At 34.0% G+C, this 18,190-nt stretch overlaps 1 protein-coding gene across 3 annotated transcripts in view; it reads left to right on the top strand.

The window, feature by feature from the left end:
• Positions 1–18,190, top strand: part of FER (FER tyrosine kinase) — a 432,909-nt gene that overhangs the window by 42,222 nt on the left and 372,497 nt on the right. For 2 of the 3 annotated variants that reach the window (XM_030326125.1, XM_030326151.1), the window contains one exon: positions 6,643–6,909. In XM_030326125.1, the coding sequence (XP_030181985.1) occupies positions 6,703–6,909 (207 nt within the window). In that variant the 5' untranslated portion in view covers positions 6,643–6,702. Of the gene's footprint in view, positions 1–4,207; positions 4,271–6,642; positions 6,910–18,190 lie in introns of those variants that run through there. The other variant, XM_032593989.1, reaches the window with a different exon arrangement.

Here is an 18,190-nt window from a genome sequence, read left to right on the forward strand (position 1 = left end):
AAGGCTGCCCTCTCTGCATTTTCTAAGGTCCTGTCCTGGTACAGAGAGGCTTCTTTCTTTAGATATTTTCTTGAATTTTTCCTGGGTTGGCCTTTTTCTTTTCATGTTGGAGTATTCATTGTGTATTCTCAGGTTTCTGTTAACTCTTATTCCTTAGAATGTCTTCTGGAGATTGGGGTAGTGTTGGGCACATTGCCATAGTATCTAGAACACCAGAATTTTCTCTTTTTTTCCTTTGAAACCATGCTGTGAAAGTTGTGGCATACAGTTGGTATTCCTTATTTGCTGATGATATGTTTAAATGTTTGTTTTTTCTTAAAAACAGTGTTTGGTTCTTTTAATTAGTTATTGGTGGTAGGAGATTCTGAGGTACTGCTTCACTAAACTGACATTACCCCCAAATTCCACTAATGACTTTTTTGCAGTTTTCACATCTTCCTCTGCCTTTTGGTGTTGCAAATATCTTCTTTTTCATCCTGGCATCTGTTTCTCTGCCAAACCTCTTTTATTTGCTTACTTAATCTCTGCCCTTTGTTTGACCTCTCTTCCTCCTTTGTCCTTGACTCTGCTTTTCTGTTGATGTTCAGTCCGTGAATTTCATCTATCACCTTTAAGCAATTGACTCTCAAATTTGAATCTTTAGCCTTAATATTTTACCTAAGCCTTTATTTCCTGCTGAAATGAACATGTTCTCATTCTTCCTATTCTATTGGTATTGTCATCATATCTTATTAAAGCCTTGAAGTTGTCACTGAATCATCTGTGTCTCTTTTGTCCCCTAAATTTATTCACCACATCAAGGGTCTTTCTTCTTAATTCTCACTGATATTGTCAATTATAGATTCTTGTTTTTCAAGTTATATATTGCTATGACTTTTTAATTTGTCTTATGTTTCATTTAATTTTTTTCTCTCTTCAAGCTAATTTTATACCTAGCTTTCAGTTTAAAATCTATTACTATTTCTTTCTCTTTTTATTGCTATCACATACAGATAGAAAAGTACATGAATCACAGGCACTCAGCCTGATGAAATTTCACAGACTGAACATATTTTCATGTAATAACACCAACAAACTAGTACCTTAAAAAAGTCACATTTATGATCATGTTTTTTTGCTCTAAAAAACAATTAATTCAAGGAATTTGGTCCTTATTAGTTTCCTGAATAGTGGAATAGGAGATAAATTGACACTGCATCTCCCACTGCTTGCCACATGTAGCTTGGTTTTGGAGACATTTTTTTCTTTACCTCATACTCCCTTTTTTGTCCCATACTACTCCTACTTCTTGAAATACATTTCCCATTTGACTTTTTATAATCTAAATTCTGGTCATTTTCCAGTCCTATCTCAAATCTTGCCATTTCTAGGAAACTTTGTGGGCTTTGTCCAGCCTTCATTACTTTTTAAATTTCTCTTCAAAAATTCTTTAATTAGTTAATTAATTTTTTGAATAGGCAATATCAATGTTTACTTAGCACAAAATTCAAATATATAAAAGCGTATATAATGATAAGTCCTTCTCTCATTCCAGTGCCTCAGCCACTATGTGTTCTTTAGGAAATATTTTTGCACTTAAAAGGAAAATTAATTTCTATCATTCTTCTTCCTTGTTATAGCATGTAAACACACCAAGTTCTTTATCTCAATTTTTTCAGTTAGTAGTTTTTAATGATAGGTCCAGAACGATACACAAAAGATTTTCTTAGTTTTTGTTAGGGCTAAATGATATTCCACTGTTGGACACTGAACAATTCACATAGACTATGATTTGAGTGGCACTCCCTAGAATTGTTATTATTATCAGATGCAGCAGCCTTGATTGTAATTAACCTAGTCAGTTCTTTTTGATGGATATTTCTGGTTTCTTTTGTTGTTATCTCAAATACTATTGAAATGAATAGTCTAATATTAATGTCACTTGACATCTTTGGGAAAATTGTAGGATATCATTCCCTTAATTCCTAAAATATTTGTAATCTTTACCAACTTAACCATTAGACATAGTCTTAATTTATTATGGAATTGTTTTTAAAATTTTTATCATTTGTCATTCCTTAAGAGAGGTACCATAAATAAAATTATTTTATATTCCTAGACCTAGAATACTGGTGTATATAAATAAGCCCTTAGGATGGTCTGGAGTCTTTCTCAGATAGCTGCCAGATTCTATTTCCCTTTTTGTTCTTTTGAGCTCATTTTGAAGTTCCTGATAATGGAAGAAAAAAATGTTATTAAAGTTTAGATCAGAGCTAGATGTATTTGGAAGTAGAAGTGATATTTATCCTAAGTTACGGGATAAAATGAACCACAATCCTAGATATAGTTAGAAAGGAAAAAGTTTCACATTTCTTTGGCCTCAAAAATGATTCCTTAATCTTCCATTGAAAACATGGGATAAATCCAAAATCTATAAAGAACTTATCAAACTCAACACCCAGAAACCAAATAATCCAATTAAGAAATGTAGAGTAGATATGAATAGACATTGTCCCAAAGAAGACATACAGATGGCTAACAGATACATGGAAAGATGCTGAACATAACTCATCAGGGAAGTACAAGTCAAAAGCATGATGAAATAGCACCTCACACCTGTCAGAGTGGCTAAAAGTAACAACACAGAAAACAGCAGATGTTGGTGAGGATAAAGAGAAAGGGGAACGCTTACACTGTTGATGGGAATCTAAACTGGTTCAGTCACTCTGGAAAACAGTATGGAGGTTCCTTAAAAAGTTTAAAATAGAACTATCCTAAGACCCAGCAACTGCTTTACTAGATATTTACCCAGAGGATACAAAAATACTGATTCAAAGGGGCACATGCACCCTGATGTTTATAGCAGCATTGTCAACAATAGCCAAATTAGGGAAAGAGCCCAGATGTCCATTGACTGATGAATGGATAAGAAGATGTGGCATGCATATGTGTGTGTGTGTGTGTGTGTGCATATATATATATATATATAAATATAATGGAATATTACTCAGCCATCAAAAAGAACGAAATCTTGCCATTAATAACAGCGTAGATGGAGCTAGAATGTATTATGCTAAGCGAAATAAGTACATCAGAGAAAGATAGATACCATATGATTTCAATTATATGTAGAATTTAAGAAACAAAACAAGATGAACATAGGGTAAGGGGAAAATAGAGGGGGAGGCGAATCATAAGAGGCTGTTAACTATAGAGGATAAACTGGGTTGCTGGAGGGAAGGTGGGTAGAGGATGGGCTAAGTGAGTGATAGGCACTTGTGATGAACACTGGATATTATATATAAGTGATGAATCATAAAAGGGTATATATATATATATATCATACATACATATATAGTGATGAATCACTAAATTCTATCCTAAAACCAATATTATACTATGTGTTAACTAACTAGATTTTAAAAACTTAAAGAAAAACAAGGGCACCTGGCTGGCTCAGTCAGTAGAGGATGTGATTCTGGATCTCAGGATTGTGAGATCCTATGTTGGGTGTAGATATTACTTAAAAAAAACAAAACAAAACAAAACCATGAGATGAGGTAGAATGTATCTTCCACTGAGACTTAGATGAGCCATAGGCAAAATGACAGAAAAATGTTCTTTTTGAATTTTTGTGTTCTGTGAAGATATAGTACATCAAAGTAAAAATTTTATTTTATTTATTTATTTTTAATTTTATTTATTTGAGAGAGAAAGAGGCAATGTGAGTGGGGGAGGGGCAGAGAGAGGGAGAGAGAATCGTAAGCAGGCTCCATGCTGCTAGCACAGAACCTGACACATGGCTTGAACCCGCAAAACCGCAAAATCATGACCTGAGAAGAAACCAAGAGTCAGACGCTCAATCGACTGAGCTGCCCAGGCGCTCTTCAAAGTAAAAATTTTAAAGCAACTATATCCAAAGTGAAAAAACTGGAATTATGCTACTCCATATTAAAGTGAATAAGTCAATTACTTTGTATTGACTTAATTATGTTAAGGTCCATTTTGCGTTCTGGTTGCTGCTTTGGGAACTGATGAAGCACAGTTTTCCACAACCTTTTTCTCCCCTCTGCTTATTTGATAGATCATAAAACTGGACAGTTTTCAGTTGGAGAAAAATCGTAATTTGTTCTCTATATGGAAAACCTACATTTTTATCATCTCTTTAGATGTTATCACTGAGGTTAGACACATAAATCTGTTCTTATTTTTCTGTCTAACTTAGAGGATCTCAGCTGCATTAACAAGAAAGTGACTTCTGGTATGGATGAGCCAAAACTAAAAATAAGAGGTGTGTTTCTTCATTTCTTCTAACTGGCCCTAGATGATTCATTGCCTGAAGTTTTGTGAGTCTGGAGAGCAAAATAAATTCGATCATAGTTTTGGGGATTTATAGCAAACAAGCAGGATATTTTGGGGAGGTTTCTGAGACCTGACCTTTAGATCATCACCAGTTATGCTGCAGTGATTTTTAAAGCAAGTTTATTGAGATATAACTCACATGCTGAAGAATTTACCCACTTAAAGTGTATCATTCAGTGGTTTTTATTCTGTTCACAGAGTTGTGCAACCATCACTACAATTAGTTTTAGAACATTTTCATTTCCCCAGAATGAAAGCCAGTACCTGCTGGCAGTCACTCCTCATTTCTTCCCAAGTTTGCCAGCCCAGGCAACTATTAACTAATCTACCCACTGTCTGGATTTTAGACTTTTCATATAAAGAGATCATACAGTATGTCAGTCTTTTGTGTCTGTGTTTCTTTTACTTAGCATAATGTTTACAAGGTTCATCCATATTGTAGCTTTTATCATTACTTTGTTCCTTTTCATTGCTAGTAATGTTTTGTTGTGTGTATATAATATGTTTTATCTGTTCATCAGTTGATGGATATTTGGATTGTTTCCACTTTGTAACTATTATGAATAATTCTGCTCCAACATTCATGTGCAAGTTTTTGTCTGGGCATATATTTTCATTCCTCTTGGGTATATACCTAAAAGTGGAATTTCTGGATCATACGATAACTGTATGTTTAACTTTGGGGAACTGCCCCAGGTTACATTTCCACCAGAAGTGTATGAGGGTTCTAATTTCTTCACAGTCTCCGACACTTGATATTATCTATCTTTTGGTTAAAGACATCCTAATGGTGTGGTGTGGTATCTCATTGTGGTTTTGATTGGTATTTTCCTAATGGCTAGTGATACTGAACATCTTTTCATCTGCTTATCGGACATTTAACTAGCAAAACTAGTTAAATCTTGTTTGGAAAAGTGTTTATGCAGATCCTTTGCCCATTTTTAATTTATTTAATTGTATTTTTATTACTTAGTTTTAATAATTCTTTATATATTCCAGATAGAAGTCCCTTATCAGATAAGTATTTGCAAATATTTTCTCCCATTCTATGGTCTTTTCACTTTCTTAATGATGACCTTTGAAATACAGAAGTTTTAAATTTGATTAAATCCAATTTATGTATTTTAATTTTGTTGCTTTTTCTTACGGTGTCTCATATCTAAGAAACCGTTTCCTGAGCCAAGGTCACAAAGATTTACTACTGTGTTTTCTTTTGAGAACTTTATAGTTTTAGCTCTGATATTTAAGCCCATTATCCATCCCTTTAGAGTTAAATTTTTTGTGTATGGTCTAAGAAAGGAATTCTGCTTCATTCCTTTGCATGTGGAAATCCAGTTGTCCCACCACCATTAGTTGAAAGACTTTTTTCTGAATGAATACACTTGGCACTCTTGTAGAAAATCATATAATCATAAATGTGATGATTCACATCTGGACCCTGTATTCTATTCCATTGATTTCTGTGTCTTTCCATATGCCAGGACCACATTGTCCTGATTATTGTAGCTATTCAGTAAGTTTTGAAATTAGGAAGTATGACTCTTCCAGCTTTGTTCTTCTACTTTAAGGTTTTTTTAAGATTATCTTTTCAATTTCTGTAAAAAAAAAAAAAAGCTAGGTTATATGTTAATATGGATTAAGTTAAATATGTAGGTCAAATTGGAGAATATTGCTTTCTTAACAATATTAAGTCTTTTGGATCCATTAACATGAGTCTTTCCATTTATTTCCAACCTAAATAATTGGAAATAATTATAAGGAATAAATTCCTTGATTTCTTTCAACAATATTTTGTAGTTTTAAGAGCACAAGTTTTAATTTATTTTATAAAATTTATTCCTATTTTATTCTTTTTAATGCTATGGTATATGGAATTGGTTTTTAATTTCATTTTTCAGATTGATCATTGCTAGTGTGTAGAAATACAGTTGATTTTTGTCTTTTGATCTTTACCCTGTAATCTTACTGAGGTCATTTATTAATTCTAAAACTTGTTTTTAATTGCATTTCTTTCTATATTCAATTTCACATCCTCTTCAAATAAAGATAGTTTCGCATCTTTCTTTTCAATTTCCGTGGAAATCACTTCATGTATCTCATTGTACTGGCTAGATCCTCCAATATGATGCTCAATAGAAGTTGTGAGAGTGGACATCCTCATCTTGTTCCTGATATTTGGGTGAAAGAATTCAGTTGTAGTGATTTTTTTTTAAACTCTAAAAAGAATGGGCCATAACTTTGCCTTGAAAACAAATTTCCTTTTGATTTAAGAGGTGTTTTTTCTTCTGTTTACATACACAGATATGTGCTGATTAGAAGGCTCACAGTACGGAGTGGAGGATAAGACAGTGCCTTACAAAAATGGGGTTTGGGAGTGACCTGAAGAATTCACATGAAGCTGTGTTAAAATTGCAAGACTGGGAATTACGATTACTGGAAACAGTGAAGAAATTTATGGCTCTGAGAATAAAAAGTGATAAAGAATATGCATCTACTTTACAGAACCTTTGTAATCAAGTTGATAAGGAAAGTACTGTTCAAATGAATTATGTCAGCAATGTATCCAAGGTAAGAAGAATAATTTCATTACTTATTGTGTGTAGCATTATAATTGTGCTTAGGGCAAATAGATCATATTGTTGCATGAACATACCCAAGGTAGCATTCTAGGGCAGTGGTTCTAAAATCTTGCTGATTATCAGAATCTCACGGGGGAAAATTTCAAAAATTATAAATTTTGGGCCCTACTGCCTGAATCTGAGATGGTAGATGTGAAATTTTTGAATTTTGAAATAAAAAAAAGTAGATGTCTAACTTATTGTAATGATTTAGTTGGGTTTGACAACCGTTTTTTACAAATCTTGTTTTCTTTATTACCCTTCTTCCTTGGGTCTCTTGAGACCTGCTATTTTCTTTGGACACAAACTTCCATTATAACCCACCTTCCCTAATTTCTTCTGTGAATCGTTAATGTAGTGAATCACATGGAATATTTTAACATGTAGCTGTTCTTTGCTGTCATTCGTTACTAAAATACTTGTATACTGATGAGTTAATCACACTCAAAAGGTCTTTGGATAAGCAGTATGTTTTTTTTTATCTCTAAGATTATAAAAATATAATATAAAATTTAAAATTAAGAGCCATAAAAATAAAGACCAAAATTGCACCATTGATTGTTCGTTGAAGGTATTAAAGGTGAAATATTACACACCTTAATAATTTTTCCTCTTCTTTTCTTCTGAATTGGGGGAAGAACGGTTGCATGTTTGTGAGGGCTGAGCAATACAAATGGGAGTTCTGTCTGGTCCTTAAAGACTTTGAATCAATCCTCTGTTTCAGTATCATCTCCTCTTCTTTCATATAGGTTTCTCCAATTCGTGAGCTTCACTGGAGTTCTAGATCTGACCCTATAAATTGGCCATTTCTTTTTTTTTAATTGAGAAAAAATTGATATCCTAAGGTATACAGCTTGATGTTTTGATTCACATATATCGTGAAATGGTTACCACCATAGGTTTAGTTAACATCCATCATCTCATATAGATACAATAAAAAGAAAAGAAAAAAAAATCCCTTTTGTGATGAGAACTCTTAGGATCTATTCTCTTAATAACTTTCCTATATATCATAGAGCAATGTTAATTATAGCCACCATGTTGTACATTACACACCTAGTCCTTACTACCTTATAACTATAAATTGTACCTTTTGAAAATATGCCTCTTGTGTTCTATTCCTTTGTTTCTTCATACCTGCCCAAATCCAGCTCTTCCTTTTGTCCCACACCTGTGCTTTAGGGTGGAGGAATTGGAGAGGAGAAAACAGAGACTGAGTAGCTGAGCTATTTCCATGTTGAAAATGAACAAGTCATAAATAAATGAATTATCTGTAACAGTTCAGTTTGAATCTTTTTTTTTATATCTTCCATGTGTCTACTTAAATACTTATTTTTTCCTTTAGTTTCTTGGAATACAGTTATAGTAGTTGTTTTATCCTTTCTTTCTTTTATCATCTGTGTTACTTCTGGGGTCAGTTTTGATTGACTAATTGTTCTGCATCCTTATGCTTGGTAGTCTTTGATTTGATACCAGGCATTATGAATTTTACCTATTTAGGTACTGAGTATTTATATATTTTTAGAAATATTCTTGAGCTTCGTTTTGGGATTGGCGACAGTTGGTTACTTGGAGACAGTTTTATCTTTTTGGCTCTTGCTTTTAATTTGTTATGTGGATCAGAGCTACTTGTATTCTAGGATGAATTTATCTCTTCTACTGAGGCAAGATCATTCTCAGTACTCAAAGGATGCTCCTGATATTATGAGATTTTACATTTTGGGTGTTAGGCCCTGGCACAATTCTATGGTCTTATGTGAGCTCTAGACAGTATTCCGTGTGATCACTGTTGGTGGGTTATTACCTTGGCGTAGAGTAGTCTCCTCGTATTTGTGAGCTAATCAGTACTTAGCTAAACGATCAAGGGAGAACCTTTGCAGATCTGCTGAGTTTTCTTTTTGTGCAGCTCTGTTCTCTGTACTACTCGGTCCTTGTCTCTTCTCCAGTAATCTGTCTTGGTGTCTCTGTGCTTTGAACTCTGTCTCTTTAACTTACAGAGATAGATTGCTGAGTTCTGCTTGGCTCTTCCAACTTGGGTTTTAGCCTGGACATTTTCTCCATTCAGTAAGCTGGGATAACCTTAGGGCTCAGTTCATTGATCTGTAGACTCTCTCAAGGTTTACTGTCCTTCACTGCGTGATGTCCAGCGGCTTGAATGCTGTTGTTTCATGTATTTTGCCCAGTTTTTAGTTGTTTTATGCAGATGGATAAAGCGATGACTGTTTCTCTATGTTGACTGAAAGCAGAAGTCTTTCATCCAGTGATTTTTATGTCTTTATTTAAAAAAATTAAAATGTACAGCAGATTTTCAAGAATAAAACAAAGATATCTCTGTAAACTCTATTCATTAATTGTTAACATTTTGCCATATAAACTCTTTAGTTTGCTTTCTCTGTCAATATAATTATATATTACTTTTTTTCTTGAATGATTTGTGAATTAGTTGAACACATCATGTTCTTTTATTCTTAAATATTTATTTAAGTATTTTCTGAGACTATATCCACAATGTAATCAAACTTTGGAAATTTAGCATCATTACCATGCTGTTATCAAAAACATATCCCGTATTCAACTTTTGTCAATTGTCCTAGTAATGTCCCTTTTTGACATTTTTTTAAACCCTAATTCAAGATGTAATCCAGAATAACTCATTTCATTTAATTGTTTTGTCTCTTAAGTTCCAAATGTAGAACATGATTGTAAGAAATCATATTCTGTGTTTTGGTAATTTTCTTTTTTTTACTAAAAGTTATTTTGAAGTGTGTACATTCTGTCTTTAATTCTGAGGGCATGGCTTTTGGGAGGTTTTATTTTTCCCTTTTTGTTTGTATTGTTTTGGGGAAATTTTGGGAGATAGAAGCCTCAGTAGTTATGTTTGCTCTCAATTACTTGGACTGTTTCCCCATGGTTCTTTGAGCACATTTTTTATTTTCTGGCATACTAAGATATCCCAGGCTCATCTTGAATGTTCTCTTTTCCAGTCCTGGAATAAACCCTTTCCCGTAGGATCCTGTTTCCTTCTATGACAGAGAATATTTACATATTCAACCAATTTACTGCATATGAAATTTTATGTCTTGTAGTATTTTGCAATCACAAACAATACTGCAAAAAATAACTTTGTTACAGATGTGTTTTTGTGTATTATGAGTATCTTCAGGGTAAATTTCTGGAAATGAGATTTCTAGGTCGAAGTGTAAATGTCCATGTCATTTTGTCATATATTTCCATTGTAATTATGAATTTATTTTGTAGCTCTTGTGCAATTTGGTATATCCACTAGGAATATCTGAAAGTGCCAGTTTCTATTTAATCTGTGCAAGAGAATATATTGTCAGACTTTTGAATTTCTGTTAGTCTGGTAGGTAAAAAATGATATCTAGTGTAGCTTTATTTTATATTTCTCTGATTATGAGTGAAATTAAACATCTCTTCATGTGTTTAACAGCTATATTATTTTGAGGACCTTTAAGGTATATTTTACTTTGTGTTTTCTTATTCATTAAAATTACACCTGTCAGAAATAAAAGATATTATAATGGGAAAGGAAGAAGTGAAATTGTCTCTGTTTGTAGATGGTACAGTTTTATACGTAGAAAACCCTAAAGACTACACCAAAAAACTGTTAGAACTAATAAATTCAGTAAAGTTAAAGGATACAAAAGCAACATAAAAAATCAGTTGTGTTTCTATACACTATTAATGAACTATTAGAAAAAGAAATAAAGACAATAACCAATTTACAATAGCATCAAAAAAATACTTAGGAATAATTTAGCCAAGGAGGTGAAAGATCTGTATACTGAAAAATTGTAAGACATGAAAGAAATTGAAGAAGACACAAATAAGTGGAAAAATATTCTGTGCTAATGGATTGGAGGAGTTAATATCGTTAAAATGTCCTTATTCCCCAAAGCCGTCTATAGAGTCAGTGCAATCCTTATCAAAATCCCAATGGGATTTTTCACAGAAATAGAACAAACAATCCTAAATTTGGATGGAACCACAAAGACCCCACAGTGGCTCAAGATTAGCCACAGTAATCTTGAGAGGGAAGAACCAGATGGATACATCAAATTCCTGATTGCAAACTTTACTGTAAAGGTAAAACAATCAGAACAGTATGGTATGGCATAAAAACAGGTATGTGGACCAGTAAAATAGAATTGAGAGCCCAGAAATAAACCCATGTGTATATCATCAATTAACATTTGACAAGAGAGCCAATAATAGTCTTTTCAACTGGATGGCTCAGTTGGTTAAGTGTCCAACTTTGGCTCAGGTCATGATCTCATGGTTCGAGAGTTTGAGCCCCACATTGGATTCTGCACTGCCAGTGCAGAGCCTGCCTGGGATTCTTTCTCTGCCTCTCTCTCTTTCAAAATAAATAAACTTAAAAAAATAAATAAATGGTGTTGGGAAAGCTGGATATTGACATGCAAAATAATGAAATTGGACCCCTCTCCTACACCACTCACAAAAGTTAAGTCAAAATGGCTTAAAAACTAAATATAAGACCCTCAGCTGCAAAACTACTAGAAGAAAACATAGGGAAAAAGCTCCTTGACATTGGTCTTGACAACAGTGTTTTGGATATTGAACCAAAATAGCAAGCACCAAAACAAAAATAAGTAAGCATCAAAAGTAAAAATAAAAGATTCTGCACAGAAATAAACATTCAGCGAAATTAATAGGTAACCTGGGAATGGGAGAAAATATTTGCAAACCATCTATCTGGTACAGAGTTAGTATTTACCATATAAGTAACTCATACAACTCAATAGCAAAAAAAAAAAAAAAAAAAAAAAAAAAAAAAATCCAATAAAAAATGGGTGGAAGATCTGAGTACAGTTTTCCAAAGAAGACATAACAAATGGCTAAGAGACACATGAAAAGATGTTCAACATCACTAATCATCAAGGAAATGCAAATCAAAAGCACAATGAGATATTATTACTTCATACCTATTAGAATGGTTATTATCAAAGACACAAGAGATAACAAGTGTTGGCAAGATTGTGGGGAAAAGAGAGTTCTTGTGTTCTGTTGCTGTGAATGTACATTGGTATAGCTACTTTGAAAAAAAGCATGGAGATTCCTCAAAAAATTAAAAATAGAACTAATATATGATCCAGTAACCCCACTTCTGGATATATATCTGAAGGAAATGAAATTATTATCTTGAAAAGATATCTGTCCCCTTGTGTTCATTGCAACATTGTTTACAATAGCCAAGATATGGAAATAACCTAAGCATCCATCAATGAATGAATGGATAAAGAAAATGTGGTATATATATACAATGGAATATTATTTGGTTATAAAAAAGAAGGAAATCCTCCCTTTTGTCATAACATGAGTGGATCTTGAGGGTATTTTCCTAAGTGAAATAAGTCAGAGTAAGACAAATGCTATATATTCTTACTTATATGTGGAATCTAAAATGGCCAACTCATAGAAATAGAGATTAGAATGGTGGTTACGAGAAACTGGGAAGTGAAGAGGGTGGAAGAGAAGTGAGGAGATGTTGACCAAAGGGTACAAACTTCCAGCCATAAGATGAATAATTTCTGGGGATGTGAGGTACATCATGTGATGATATTTAATAGTACCATGTTATATACTTGAAAGTTGTTAAGAGAGTAGATCTTAAATGTTATCACCACAGGATAAAAAGGATGATTAATGTGAGGGGATATGGAGGTGTTAAGTGACCCTACTATGGTAATCACTTTGCAATATATACATGTATCAAATCATTGTGTTGTACACCTTAAACTTGCATGTATTATATGTTACTAATATCCCAATAAATCTGAACAAAAATAAGTAAATATACAATTACACCTATCAGAATACAGGCAACTCTGCTGAAATAGTATAGTGGTACACATAATTCTCAACACAACCTATTTGAAGGGACATACTGGTTTATATTTTGAACACAAAGTAGAATGAAATATGGGCTATATTACATATGCTACATGGGAATCAAAAGTAATGAAAAATGTGTTTTGATGAACCAGCCTTATTATTTAGTAGTCACATAATAAACATACTGTAACTAGAACTTATATAACTAGATTTTCAACTGTATATATTTTAAGACTAATTCTTAAGTCTGAATGTGGAGTCAATTCTGCTGTAAAGCTTGATTTAAAAACATGAATTTGTTCCAATGCAGTTGATATATTAGGGAATACTTTGAGCACAATGTGATTTTGTATTTATGCACACATCTGGAAGAAACACTAGGTGAATGATGAAAACTATCCAAATGAATAGAGCTGCTTAGGAATATATAAAACTCACATAGGCACACACATTTGTCATTTATTAGCTACCTCTGTTCATGTCTTGTGTTACAAGCCACACCCATCCACATGTGATATTGCAACTCTCCAAATTCAGATTACTCTTTCTACCACTTCACAAAAACTTAACAGTCTTCAGCTCTTCTGCCACCTACTTTTGATAAGTCAACCTCAGGTCTTTTCAAAATAAAGTGCCATATATACTGTAGTACTTATATATTTTGTTACCATTTAATATATGTAAAACCATGCAAAGTTTTTATTAGGTTCCTGTCTTTTTAAAAATGTGTCCCTGATAATTTTTTTTTTTAATTTTTTTTAACCTTTTATTTTTTTATTTTTGAGACAGAGAGAGACAGAGCATGAACGGGGGAGGGGCAGAGAGAGAGGGAGACACAGAATCGGAAACATGCTCCAGGCTCTGAGCCATCAGCCCAGAGCCTGACGCGGGGCTCGAACCCACGGACCGCGAGATCGTGACCTGAGCTGAAGTCGGACGCTTAACCGACGGCGCCACCCAGGCGCCCCCTGATAAATTTTTTGACTCTTGTGCATCGAACACCATTTTTTTTTTTTATAAGCCCTGTGGTTTTTAATGTGTGATTTTGCATAACCCAGTGATGACTGGGGACACAAATGTTTTGTTAGAGCAGAACTAGTATATTAGAATTACTTGGGAGCTTTGAAATACTGATCCTTGGGCCCCATCCAAAACCTATGAAATTAGAATCTGTGGTCATGGGATTCAAGATTTGGTATTTTTAAAACGCTGCCAGGTAATTCTTATTGCAGGCAGAATTGTGACCCACTGGCCTGGGCAAACCAGAAAGCTTTGAAGAAAATGTAAAGACAGGCTCTTGTGTATGGGAAGTACTTTGCACTTGCAGTTCAATCTTTGCAATTCTCAGTTTTAGGGAAATTTAATGACTTGTCTCCTAGATTTCTTTATCTCATAAGGACTCAGAAATTCCAAAAACATTCTTATGTAATAGACAAACTCTGAATAAAAATTGTTGTTTCAGAGAACTATTTATTTTGAATTATTTTGTGGCACAGAAACTTTGCATTCTTCATGGAATTTTATTGTTGTGTCTTAAAAACATTCAACTTGGAAAGAAAGCAAGTTGGGAGATATGGTCTTTAGGGGAAACCTATTTATAACAACTATTATTTAGGTATTTTTCAAGCTTGAGTCATTTTGTTGATTATTTTCAATGCTTTATTGTAATTATAGCTACAGTAGTAGTTTGTTCTTTGACTCAGTGTCCCAGGATAAATACTTTTTGGTATAATGAACTCAGAAGTTTAAATTACTTTTGGTTTATGTAATACTGATTTACCTCACCACACAACTGCTAGTTCAAAGGTGGAAAGCATGATTTGTTTTTCTAAAAGGTATAATTTTTCCCTATATGTAGGGAAAATTCAAAACTTAAAAATTGAGTGAAGTGCTTACTTTTTTTTAATATTGTATATTCATCCTAATATAGCTGATAGTATACCTAAGAGTCAAATACGCATTTTAGGGTTTATGCTAATTATTTTGGAAATGTGTGATACTATGTAGTATATGCAATGTAGCATATGATCCCTTTTTTAAGAGGGAAATAGAGAATAAAATTTCTGTAAATGGAATCATTATTCCTCTTTTTCGTTGTGAAATAAGAGACTCATTTATTTCTAGGAAATATTTTTGGTCACAAAATGACAATATAAAAAATCAAATTTAGGAATATAAAAAATCTTTTGAAAAATACATTTCAAGTAAAAACAGTATTTTATAATATAATAATACCATTCAGTTTACACATCAGGATTCTGAAAAATGTTCTAAAAATAAAAGTCTCAAACTAGTAATTTTGTTTTCTTGGGATAGGGAAATGTGTATTATATGTATGTTTATATTAAAGTAGTGCTATTTCTAGTTATCCAGTGTGGTGCTGGTATTGGTTAGACAGAAGATGATGATTTATTTCCTAATTGTTCTGCTTAAGGAGATTTTAAGTGTAGGTCATTATTTTAGTTAGAAAGCCAAATATAGTGCAAGGCCCCTTTTATTTTTACTTTCATATCAAGAATGACTCACTAATCTTGGCCTAAAAGGACTTCTTCACTTTAGATGTTACTCATGCTGCAAAGTAGGTGGCCTGAAGGGGAGATGGATTTTCCCTGTGGCTGTTGGCCTCTAATGATAAAGCACTAAATAAAGATGAATCAATGATTACTGTGCAATTTGTAACCAGTTTGTAAAGTACTCTCATTAGTTTAGCTTAGATAGTTATTCTTTGGATGCATGTATTTTGGAGATGTAATAAATATGAACATAATCTTTAGATGCAAGTGTCTTTAGGTTACCATACTTCTGGGTCCTCCAGCATGTTAGGTTGTTTTGGATTTAGCACATTCAGAGGCAGATTTATTAGCTGTATGACCTTGACAGATGATTTATTCTCTCTGACACCATTTATAAGATGAAGATATTTGCCTCAGAGTGTTGATATAAGGAGTATATAAGATAAAGCCTATAGTCTAGAAGAAGTCGATAGCATTAAAAAGGAGGAGCGGAGGGTGGTCTAGACAAGCAAGGTTAGCTTTAATAGGGGTGAGGTTGGGGAGAAGAAAGGGAAACCATAACCCCTCCTCTTGGTTCTGAGTTACACAGGTTGTGAGAGAAGAAAACAACATTTATTTTACAGAGTTTCAGAGAGAGAGAGGGTCCTAAGTATAGAGTCTGGTTCATAACTTCTGGGAGCAAATACACAATTTTAAGTTTTTCCCTTAGAAGTTTATTTGAGGGTTTTTTTAAAGAGATTAGATTGAGCAGTAGCTCGAAGTGTTGGCTGGATTCGGGGAGGAAAAAGAAGCCTGCTTTTAAAGAGATGTCAAGCTGAAAGAGCCAATCAAGGAGATTTCGGGGATACAGGAATTAGGGGATAACAGAACAACTGCCTTAGGACACGGATGGGGAACAGGAATGGGATGCAACGGTTTGGAAAACCGGAATATCACACTGAAGCTAGAGGGAGTAAGTAAGCATTTCCAGAAGCAGTACTGTAATTTATTGTTTTCTTTAAAACGTCCAAATAGGTCAGCCCTGTATTAACAAAAAACCACTAGAGCTGGATCAACAAAGTAATCTTCTATGGACATGAGCTATAAAACTCAAGGAGTTTATGAGGATGACAGTATAGAGGGAAGTAGCTAAGGAGAGAAAAATCGTATGTTGCAAGGGCTGGAGAAGACTGCAGAGGTCTTTAGCTCAGTACCTAACTTTATGGTGGGAGCCACTGCTGAGGTTATGTGATTTGCTTCTGAAGGGCAAAGGTGACTCTGGCCTGTTATCTTTCTGGATCTTGTTCTGGAAGAACGAGAATTGTGGCTTTTAAGTCCAAGAACAAAAGCAGATGAAGGGTACTGAGGCTAGGAAGCTGGGAGAAAAAGTGGTGAGCAAGAAAAGGTGATGTAGTTTTCTTCCTGGCCTGATCTGTGTTTAGATATCTAGACTTACTCTTATTAGTAGCAGTAGCAATAGCAATATTTTGGTAGTCATGTGGTCTCTGGAAATGGCTATCTTCTGAGATTGGACAATGAGTGAGCTAATGTAGCTCAGTGTATTATATGGTACCAGTCTTTGGAATCCAACTAGTGACTTTAATTATATTGATTATTTTTATTTTATTTTATCTTAAAAATATTTCTTTATTTTTTGTTTACCTAGTATTTTTATCTGGGATTTGTTTTGGTTATTGTGTTAGTGTTTGATAAACTTAGAATTTATAATACTTGAGGTAACAAGGGCTGGAAAGTTTTGACCCTTCCATTGTTAGAAAGGCTTTACCTTTACTTAGAGAAGCCGAAATTCCCTTGCCGTTGAAGGACATACTTATCACAGATGATCCATCCTTCTCTGACTCACCAAATAATTTCATTTTTTCGTTCCTTAAAATCTCCCATCAGATGAGAAAATATCTGCTGTTCTAGATACTGTGACATAAACTATGCAGGGAAGGAAACTAGTGTATTCCTGCTACAGGGGAAGAAAATTTAAATGTTGTAAGAAAAAATCAGAGATCTCCAGGAACTCATCAAATGAATTATAAAATTGACAGGGTTTTGTATACATAACTAGCTTATTTTATGAAGATTATTATACTATCATTATGAAATGTTTGAAATGTTCCAAGGCTATTTGCCTCAGATGTGGTACTGACAGTGTGTTTTCTTTCATGCTTCTTGTTTGGATTCACTGAGCTTTTTGAATCTGTGAATTTTTTGTTTTTCATTGAGTTTTCACTGTTTTCAGCTATTATTTCTTCAAATACTTTTCCTATCCCTCCTCTGTCTCCTTGGAAGTTCCTTATTACGCGTATAATTAGATGTCTATAAGATGTTCTGCAGCTCACTGATACTCTGTTTATTTCTGGATTCTTTTTTCTCTAAGTTTCATTTTTGATAGTTTATATGGCTTTGTTTTGTTGATTTTTGTGAGGGAGCACAGTTAAGTTACTTGGAAAGAGCTTGATCCTTTTGGATCTTGATTTTAATTTCCTTAGGCAGGGTCAGAGCAGTGTTAATTCTGGGGCTAGTGACTCCTCACTGCCAGAGCTCTTCCCAGTACCCATGAATTATGAGTTTTTTGGGAGTGGCTGGTAGGAATGCACTATTCCTGACCATATGTGAACAGTAGGTACTGTGCCTGTAATCTTTTCAGCTAGTTTCCCCCCAGTTCATGTAGTTTCCTCATGGGCATGCACTGACCAGTTTTCCGCCAAATACCAGAGTGAGGCTCACTGCAGATGTCCAGGCTTCTCTGTGTGCCTCCATCCTCTCCAGGAGTCAGTGTGCCTTGAACTCTAGCTGCCTTGTTCTTCCCAGACTCTCTGTTCTGCCTCCTCAACTCTAGGATTCTGCTCA

The sequence above is a fragment of the Lynx canadensis genome, chromosome A1 (genome assembly GCF_007474595.2).
Source record: "Lynx canadensis isolate LIC74 chromosome A1, mLynCan4.pri.v2, whole genome shotgun sequence".
NCBI lineage: Eukaryota > Metazoa > Chordata > Mammalia > Carnivora > Felidae > Lynx > Lynx canadensis.